The 10,330-nt window shown below is 52.2% G+C and overlaps 1 protein-coding gene across 1 annotated transcript in view; it reads left to right on the forward strand.

The window, feature by feature from the left end:
- Positions 1-10,330, forward strand: part of Atp10a (ATPase, class V, type 10A) — a gene marked incomplete at its 5' end in the record, with an annotated part of 120,228 nt that continues 109,898 nt past the window's right edge. Inside the window, 1 exon segment of the mRNA XM_005410422.2 lies at positions 1-318. Coding sequence (XP_005410479.2) covers positions 1-318 — 318 coding nt within the window.

Genomic DNA, 10,330 nt, shown 5'->3' on the forward strand with positions numbered 1-10,330 from the left:
CCGGGGCGCGCGGCTCGGGCCCCAGGGCGGCTGCGCCCCGCCGGCCGCCGACAACCGGCTCAAGACCACCAAGTACACGCTGCTGTCCTTCGTGCCCAAGAACCTGTTCGAGCAGTTCCACCGCCTGGCCAACGTGTACTTCGTGCTCATCGCGCTGCTCAACTTCGCGCCCGCCGTGAGCGCCTTCCAGCCGGGGCTGGCGCTGGCGCCCGTGCTCTTCATCCTGGCGGTGACGGCGCTCAAGGACCTGTGGGAGGACTACAGCCGCCGCCGCTCGGACCTGGCCATCAACCACCGCGGCTGCCTGGTCTTCAGCCGGTGAGCGCGGCCGCGGGGCCGGCGGGGTCCGGGCGGGGCTCGGCGTGGTCTCCGGCGTCCTCAGGGCGTGCGGCGTGCGCGTCCCGGGTCTCCGGGCCGGGCCTGGTTAGAATGCAGACTCTTCCCGCGCGCTGAAGTTGGGGCCCTGCGGCGCGCTTCCCTGGGCGGCCTCCGGGTGTGGGGAAGCGCAGGGACCCCACGCGCGGGCCAGCCCAGCTGCCAAGACCTCTGGGGGCGTCTTGGGTAGAGGGTTTCCCGGCGGGGAGCGAGGCGTTGTGACCTTGGAGGACCCTGCGTCCTGAAGCTGCAGTTTCTCTTCAGTGTGCGGTCTTAAAATCGTGATTTTCTCTGCCTTCTTTCTGTGTTCATTCTGTCGGACCTCAGTTCCAGGGCTGGAGTCTGGCAGCGGGCGGGGCACCCTCATCCCTGCCACTACCTCCTTCTGTGAAAGCGGCGACCCAGCTGCGGGCATCGCCGCCCGGGGCCCTGCCTGGTCCTCGGCTGGAGCCATGGCCCGGGGCACTTAGAGCCAGCCCCAAGGGCGCAGCTCCGCTTAGCCCCCAGCTCATCCTGGGACGTCACCCGGCAGCTGCCACGACTTCTGGAGCACCCAGCTGGCCCGATGGAGGGGCAGGGTGGTAACAGCGGCGTGTGCCCACTGGTGTGTGCTGGGAGCAGGCCTGGCGGTGTCACTCTGTGTAGTGTTCGGAGTGTGAACCTGCTTCCGGACGGAGGGAGGCTCCTGGCCGTCTGCTGGTGGCTCCCGGGTACCCACGGCCTACGCCCCTTATTTAGCCACCGGGCGTAGAGTCAGCCTGAGCCGTGCCCAGGGCTGGGGCGCCCGGGAAGGCGGCATCTTAGCCACAGCACAAAACTCAGCCGTGACCAAGCGGACGCTCTCCTCCCCCTGCTGGACCTACAGTCTGGCGCAGAGGGGCCTGAGTTTGAGAAGCGTTTGTCCTGCCCACCCCTGCCCTGCCTGAGGACACCCGGATGCCTCTGCCCACCCCTGCCCTGCCAGAGGACACCCCGATGCCTCTGCCCACCCCTGCCCTGCCAGAGGACACCCCGATGCCCCTGCCCTCTCGTGGCAGGTTCCTCCCCTACATGCGGGGATCGTGTTGTCCCTGCCTCTGTGACCCGAGGGTGGCCTTGACTCTGCTCTCTGACACCGTCTGCTGCCAGCCAGCGTGCAGAGGAGAGGGAGGGTCTTGCTTGTGGCCGGCCGCTCAGCCCCTTCGTAGCGGTGTGGGATTTGACCCCGATCTCCTGCCTGCTTTTCCTGTACTCCTGTGCTTTTGCTTCCAGACGTTTTGTAGAAATCACTTGAGGAGATTTCTGTGTGTGTGTGTGTGTGTGTGTGTGTGTGTGCGCGCGTGTGTGTGTGCGTGTGTGGTTTTGAGACAGGGTCTTACTGCAGTAGTTCCTCTTGACCTTGACCTGAGGCAGGCCTCGGCCTCCTGAGTGCTGGGATCACAGGCGGGGACCACCACTCCCGGCAAGGAGACTGAAATAACAACTCTCACGTTTGCCCCAGGTGTGGGATGGCCCAGGACTCACTGGTCTGGAAGTGACCTAGGTGACAGTGAGGGCCGGCTCTCCCTCGAGGCACCCATTGCAGGTCAGCAATCCGGACTCTGAGGGCAAAACCTGGAACTTCCTGGCTCCTGTCCTCTGCACTGCGTGGTTCAGGCCGTGCCTGGCGGTTGGAGTCTGCCTACGCCGCCTCCTGTCACCACGGAGCCCTAACTCCAGTTGCCACCATTAGAGCTGGGAAGGGTGGTGCATGCCTGCAATTACAGCATTTGGGAGGCTGAGGCAGGACGATGATTACATAGGCTTCAGGAAACGGTTTATTTTCCCTTGATCAAGTGCTTCCTGTGATGCTGTGAGGCCAGTGTGGCAGCCTCACCCTGCCTTGTGGGAAGGGAAACTGAGGCAGGAATCCAGAGCAGTTCTCTTCCTCTCTCCCTCCCTCCCTTCCTTCCTTCCTCATCCTGGGAATGGAACCCAGGTGTGCTCTACCGCCAAGCTACATTCCCCGCCTTATTCACTGATCAGTCGATTGATTGTTTTCGCGGTACTGCTGATTGAACTCGGGGCTTTCACGCTGAGTTATACCCAGAATCACTTTTAAACATTTTTTTGAGACAAGGTCTCCATAGAGCTGGACCTGACTTTGCCATCCTCCTGCCTCAGCCTCCCAGAGTGCTGAGCTTCAGGGTATTTGGCAGTGCTCCTGGCTTTATTTTTTACTTTGAAACAGTCTCACCAAGTCGTTCGGGTTGGCCTTGAACTGAGATCCTCCCACCCTACCCTCCAGAGGAGCTAGTGTCGCAGTGCTGCCCTGCTGGGCTGGCCCAGAAACCGTTTCTCCATTGCTCTGGCATCACCAGGCTGTGCAAGCCCAGCCTGCACGCGGCCACGCCCCCCTTAGACCCAGCCAGCTCCTCCGGGCACGCCAGGACTGGACCCTGGTGGCGGCCACCCCCGTGCAGGTCTGGTTGGTAGGCAGCGAATCTGATCAGAGCCGTGGGTCTGATCTGTGCCCCCTCCAAGGGTCCTGGCTGCGGCTGCTGCACAAAGGAGCTGTTCCGTCAGAGCTTGTGGGTTTTAACTCTTTCTCTCTTTGGAGACGGGCCTCTAACTCCTGAGCTCAAGCGATCCTCCTCCTCCACATCCTAGGTCACTGGGGCTGTGGACACAGCCTTTGCAGCGCTGCTCGACCTGCATTAATGAAGCTTTAGGGAGGTCTCACCCCCAGGCCTGCCCCCGGGGGCACTGTCTCCAGCCTGTGATCTGCTTGCTGCCTCTCAGGACGTGGCCCAGGGCCTGGAAGTCTTAGAGTTGGGCCTGGAAGCCCTGTTTGGCCCTTTGAGGGTGTCCAACTGTGCTGGGACCCTGTGAGCCGCGCGAGATCCCAGGAGCAGGTCCCGCCGTGGCCCACACTCTGGGAAGGTTCCCTGTCCCCACATCACCAAACTGTGACCCGGGGGCAAGGCGGAAGTAGGCGCTGCTGCCGGCGGAGAGGCCTCGGTGCGGGCACACGCTGGGGGGTGGGGGGGCTCCGAGTGGGACCCTCCTTCAGGCTATTCTTGTGTGTCCTGGCCCAGCACGCTGTGTGGGGCCTGGGCTCCCCATTAGCAGACACCCGACTCCCGTATGGAAGGCCCAATAGGGACAGGGTGGACGCCACGGACACTGGGGCTGAGGAGTCAGCGAGGGCCCTCGGGGTCCCTGGGGGGCAGAGCCGGAGGAGACAGGGCATGAACTCGAGTCAGGAGAGTGACGTATGCCCCACACACGCTGGGATCGGACCCAGGGCCTTCACGCTGAGCTGTGCCCCATCCCTTTGGAAAAGTTTTCTCTGTGAGACAGGGTCTTGGTAAGTGGGTAAGTTCCCTGGGCTGAGCTCAAACTTTTGGTCCTCAGGCCTCAGCTTCCTGAGTGCTGGGTTTTTACAGGTGTGCAGCTCCATGCCCAGCTCCAGCCCCCACCTCCCTTTTTAAGGTAGGTTCTCCCTAAACTGCCTGGGCAGGACTCAAACTTCTGATCCTCCTGCCTCAGCCTCTCCAGTAGCTGGGACTGCAGGCCTTCCACCACCAGGCCAGGCTTAGGTCTCTTTACCTGTGGGTTTCTTCTGTAAACCTCCACTTTCTTTTCTTTTTCTTGGTTTTTTGGGTTTTTTTTTTTTGTACTGGGAATCGAACTCAGGCCCTTGTGCTTGCCAGGCAGGCGTTTGTGCCCCTGAGCTGTATCCCCAGCCCATCCCCTTTCCTTTCTATCTCTGTTTGCTCTTGCAGTTCACTTTGGAGAAGCTGTGCATGCCCATGGGGTTTCCATGGCTGGCACCTTGCTGGTTTCTGCTGTGATTTGTGTAGCGTGCTCTTCTCTGCCGAGGTCCCTGTGGGAGCAGCTAGGTCTGGACACCTCCTCAGAGCTTCTCAGGCTCGGGCTTGAATGACCGGTTTTTAGGTAACAAAGGTGGAGTGCTACCCCGAGACACAGGCAGACCCAGACACCAGCCGCTCATGCGCCTGAGCTCTTGGTGGCCTCAACAGTCACTGCCTACATCCAGCAATCTGTCGGAGGAGGCAGCACTGCTGTGATGTGATTCTCGACCTCTTGTTTTATTAGGCATGCATTTATAAAGCGACACTTTCTGTTACCTGCTGCCTGCTCCCTGGTCCGGCTAAATCAGGCGAGGAAGGAAAAGTGCTCTGTGCTGGGTCAGCGTCACCTCGCAACAGGAATCAGTTAGCCTTCCAGAATTTGTACATTTTTATTCTCAGGTAATTTTAGATTTGCAGAAAAGTTGCAAAGATAGCACAGGATTCCTGTACCGAATGCCACCATTTCACTTGGCTGACTGTACTGTAACCGTCAGACTAGGACGCTGCCGTGAGCGGGCGGCTGCGGAACTCGCTTACCCAGCTCTGCACGCGTCTCCATGAACGCGTGGGTGAGTCTTTGTCATTCCTTCTGCACAGTGAACCTGTGTCCTGCCGCTGCGCTGCCTCGGCCACCGTTCCTTGTACGCGCCCTGGGGGCTTCTCAGGCTTTTCTGTACAGCCTTGTCATCTGGGAGTGAGGTGGTTTTTCTTCTTTCTTTCCAACCTGATGCCTGCCTTCTGTTTTTTCTTGCCTAACAGCCCAGACTAGCAGCCCTCCCAGAGCGCTGAACAGAAACGGCTGTGGCGGCCGCCCTCGTCTGGTCCTAACCCATTGGAAGACACTGGCTTAACCTGGCTAAGAAAATGCTGACTGTGTTCTTGTTTTGTTTGGTTTTTGTAGTGCTGGGAATTGAACTTGTCTAGAACTTGTCTCGCTGACTCCTCAGGGCCTTTGCACATGCTAGACAAGTACTCTGCCATCAAACTGCACTCCCAGGCCAACTGTGCTTTTATAGATGCTTTGTAAGGCTGAAGAGGCTCCCTGTGTTGGTACTTTGCTGAGTGTTTTGGGGCCGGGAATGCAGCACATGGTTTGTGTGCATAAGGCCCCGGGCTCTGTGTTTGTTCAGCAGTGCAAAACAACAGTGTGGAGACATTTTCCGCGTCGGCCTGAACGACCATGTGGCTTGATCCTTTATTCAGTTAATATGGCTTTAAACATTTTCAGCTGTTAACCTCACTCCCTGAGATAAGTCTCACTTGATCATGGTGAATAATTCCCTTTTATGTCTTGCTGAACCTAGTTTACTAGAATTTTGAGAGGATTTCTGCTTTTTTTTTTCTTTTTTTGAGACGGGATCTGGTTATATAGTTGAGACTGGCCTTGAATCACTATGTAGTCCAGTCTGGCCTTCAACTTGTGGCAGTCCTCCTGCCTCAGCCTCCCAAGTGCTGGGAGTACAGGCATGCACCACCTGGCCCAGCTTGCATCTATTTTCGTATGGGATACAGCAGAGTGTGTGAGCCTTTGGCTGTTTTTTCTATCAGGAAAACGCTGTACCAGCCTCTTGGCTTGAGTGCAGGGTGTCTCCTCTCCTTTGGCAGTTTGTGAAGAATGGACACTTCCTCTTCAGTAAACCTCTGGGAGAATTCACCACTGAAGACTCTTTAGTCTCGATGGGGCCTTGCCCTTGCAAGGGGAGTTTTTACATTGATGGTGTCTGCTGTAAGTGCAGTTTTAGAGTTGTACAATGTCTCTTGCAGGCACAGTTGGATTTGTACTTCTTGAGTTAGTGTGATAGTTTTGTTTTCTTCAAGGAAGTTGTCCATTTCTTCTAAGTCATTTTATTTGTTTGCATAGAGTTACTCATGATACTTCCTCATAATTCTTTCTATTTCTATAAAGTTGGACATTGTGCAGCCTCCACTTATGTATTTCTTTATTTATTGACAGGGTTAGGCTGGTTTTGGGTTCACTATATAGCCCAGGCTGGCCTCAAACTTGTGGCAATCCTCCTGCCTCAGCCTCCTGTAACAGAAGGCATCCACTGCGGCACCCTGCGTGTAACTTCTGTTGTAACTGATTTTATTTTATCAGCTATGATTATGATTCTGATTTTTTGTGTGGTACTGGAGATTTAACCCATGGTTTTCTTCCTCGTCCACGTCTACAGTCCTTTTTATTTTTTTATTTTTATTTGAGATACAGCATTGCTAAATTGCCCAGGCGAGGCAATTCTGCCTCAGCCTCCCAGAGTTCTACCCAGGACCACAGGCTTGCACCATCACTCCAGCCATGACTGTTATTTGTAGAAGAGTAGATACAGGCATTTGGAGACAGAGTTTCTCTGTATTCCAAGGCTGGTCTCGAAGTCCTGGGCCCAGTGACCTCCACCCTCTTCAGCTTCTTGAGCAGCTGGGACTGTAGGCGCACACCACCGTGCCCTGCTGCAAAAATGCTTATTGTTTGTAGGCAAGATCAACACTTAGAAATGAGGAGGCAAAATATGTGCAGAGTGTTTTTCCCTTTTTGTAAACACAACACAAGATGGAAGTCACGGCTGTGTTCAGAGCGACAGCTTTCCCAGCAGGAAGTGCTTTAGTTCGCATCTCACAAGTCTGGGGTAAAGTGCCGGGTGTGGTGGCACACAGCTGTCATCCCAGCGCTTGGGGGGCTGAGGCAGGAGGGTCGCAAGTTTAAAAGCAGCCTGGACTACACAGAAAGCCTGTCTCATAAAACCAAAACAAACCAACAAACTTTGGTGTATTAAGTTTTTATTTCAGTTCATCTCAAATTTTATTCATTTCTAATTCCCTTTACGCTGTCTTCTTCCAGCCGCTGTCCACTTAGGAATGTGTTGTTTAATTTCCAAGTATTTGTGAATTTTCCAAATTTCTTTCCACTATTGATTTTTTTCCAGTGCTGGCAATCAAACGTGAGGCTTGAGTATGAGCTTCCTTCTCCCGACCTGGCACTGGCTTCTGGTTTCATGCAGTTGTGGTCGGAACACCTTTTGTATGGTATCAGGCGTCTGGGGTTATTGAGGGTTACCCCTTTGTCTCCTTGCAGAATGCTCCCTGCGAGCTGGAGAAATAAAGCGTGTGTGCTGTTGTAAAGTGTTCGGTTCGTGTCTGTCGGGTCCAATTGGCTTGAAATGTTCACACTGTTTCTTTCCTGGTCTCCAGCCTGGGTGTTTCAGTTGTTATTGAAAGTGGGGTGTGGGTGTCCCCAGCTTCTGCTGAACCCTTCCTCTGTAACTCTGTCACTGTCCGCTTCGTCTGGGGCTCTGCGGTCGGATGGGTAAGTGCTTACAGTTGTGCTGTCTTCCTTTTGTCATTATATAACGCCTTGCTTTCTCTCTTGGCTTTTAAAGTCTGTTTTGGCTAAAGCGAGCTCAGCCAGTCACCCGGCTCCTGCTGGTCTCTGTCTCATGCTTTGTCTTTCTCAGCCTTGCACGTAGCCTGTTTGTGTCCGCAGGGCGGGGAGCACCTCTTAGTGGTGAGTGGGGGCCCTGGACTGCACCCCAGCACCGGGAACAAACAGGATGGAGCCAATGCTGCAAGTCCCTCCCTCTTCATTGTCACATTTAATTCATTAGCTTCTTTCCCAGTAGTGGGGAGGAACCCAGGGGCTTTATACTGAGCTCCATCCCCCGCTCTTCTTAAACATGTTTTTATTTTTGAGGGAGAGTCTTGCTCCGTTGCGAGGACTGGCATTGAACTTGTGATCCTGCTGCCAGAGTGCTGGGGTTTGAGGCGTGTGCCGCCAGGCCTGGCCGATTCCTCAACACTCAGTGCAGTTACCGACCAAGTAGGGCTTCTGTGCCAGTTTCCTGCACACGGTGTGTGTGGCTGTTTCTGTCGTTTTCCAGTGCTGCCCTCTTGGCTGTTTCCTCATGTACCATCTCAGTTCCATGGTTACTTCTTGCACTGTGTTTATATTTGCAGTTATTTTCTCAGTGGCACCCTGGGGATCACAAATACCAACTTACTTTAGAGCAGCCTCCCCCGCCTTAGCTGGTACTGATGGTACGTAGACACTGGCTCCAGCGTTGCCCATCCTCCCCGTCCCTGTCCACTGTGACTGCTGTACAGATGACGCCTTTGTACACTGTGTGCCCAGTGTCACAGATTTATCACTGTGCTTCATGGGATTGTCTTCTCAGTCCCAGTGAGAAAAGAAAATAGTCACCAAAAAACCATGGTCGCCTGAGTGGGCGCCTCTGCGTGCCGGACCCTGGCTGCCCCTTGTTTTTCCTGCCTGAACCAGGAGAGGAGGTCACTGCCCTGCTGAGTTCTGCCCTTGAGTGCCAAAAGGCAGTGCCCTGGGCAGAAGAACAGTTGGTTTTTTTGAAAATTTTATTGGTACATTTTAGATATACGTAATTGTATTAGGAAAACACACCTTCTTTATCCGTTCATCGATTGATGGGCTTTTGGTGCTCTCCTAGATACTAATCATTGCAAACTGTACTGCTGTAAAAGCTGTGATATGGTGTTTCTAATTCTTTTGGGAAGATACCTGGAAGGGGAATAGTTGGGTCAAATGGAACCTCTCACCTTAGATTTTTGGGGAGTCTTTGCACTGATTTCCACAGTGGTTGCACCAGTCTACACTCCCACCCACAGTAAAGAAGGGGTCCTTTTCCCCACAGCCTCTCCAGCATTTGTTATTGGTTGATTTCTTGAGGATAGCCGTGCTTCCTGGGGTCAGATGGAATCTCAGTGTTGTTTTAATTTGCATCCCTCGAATGAACAATGATGTTGAACATTTTTTCACATATTTACTGGTTGTACTTCTTCATATGAGAGGTATCTAATTGTTTTCAATGGCCAGTTTTGGATTGGGTCTTTAAATTTGGGGGGGGTCTGATTTGTTTGAGTTCTTTATATATTCTAGATATTAGTCCTTTGTCTGAGGAACAAATTATTTTCTACTCTCTGGGTTGTCTCTTCACTCTGTTGATGGTTTCTTTTGCTGTCCAAAAGCTTTCTAATAAGCTGAGATCCCAGTTGTTGATTCTTTGTGATAGCTCCTGTGCCATCAGAGTTTTGCTCATGAAGTTTTTGCCTACAAGTCTTTGCCTTCAAGAGTTCTACCTACTCTATCTTCCAGCAGATTTAGTGTTTCTTTTTGATATTTAGATCTTTGATCCACTTTGATTTTAGTGTAATGCATGTGAAAGATATGGGTCTAGTTTTAATCTTCAGTGTGTGCAAAGCCAGTTTTTCTAGCACCACTTATTAAAGAGGCTATCTTTCTTCCAGTGAAGGTGTTTGGCTCCTTTGTCAAAGATAAGGTGGCTGACTGTGTTTAGAGTTATTTTTGCATCTTCTGATCTGTTCCTGATCCTCAAGTCTGTTTTCTGTTGTTTTGTTTTGTTTTGTTTTGTTTTTTTCCCAATATCATGCTGTTTTTATCACAGTAACTTCTAGTAAAATTTCAAGTCAGGAATTGTTATGCCTCCTGCCTTGCCTTTGTTGCCCAGAATTGTCTACTCTCAGTCTCTTCTGGTTCCGTATGAATTTTAGGATTGTTTTCTCTAATTCTGTGAGATACGCTATTGATATTTGATCAGGATTGCATTAAATCTGTATAATAATTTTAGAAGTTTAACTGTTTTCTTTATTTTCATTCTTCCTACCCCAAACAAGGGATCTCTTCCCATTTTCTTTTTTAAAATCAGATTTTATTGGTGCATTATAGAAATACATAGTGATCACATTCATCATCAACAATTTGTACAGGTACATGATATAACTTGTTTCTTTTTTTTTTTTTCTTTAGTTTTTTTGTTTGTTTGTTTCCAGTACCAGGAGTCAAACTCACTACCTTGCGCTTGCCAGGCAGGCACTTTGCTGCTGAGCTAAATCCCCAGCCCCCCCATATAACTTGTTTCTTTTTTTCCCATTCCTCTCCCCTCCCTTCAACACCTCCTCTCTTTGTCTTTGCATTTTCTTTTTTTGTGTGTGTTTTTTTTGTTTGTTTGTTTTTGTTTTTTTCCGGTACCAGGAATTGAACTCACGACCTTGAGCTTGCCAGGCAGGCGCTGTGCCACTGAGCTAAATCTCCAGCCCCATGTCTTTGCATTTTCTTTCTTTTTTTTTTTTTCTGTCAT

This window comes from Chinchilla lanigera, unplaced genomic scaffold, assembly GCF_000276665.1.
Source record: "Chinchilla lanigera isolate Chin_1 unplaced genomic scaffold, ChiLan1.0 scaffold00132, whole genome shotgun sequence".
NCBI lineage: Eukaryota > Metazoa > Chordata > Mammalia > Rodentia > Chinchillidae > Chinchilla > Chinchilla lanigera.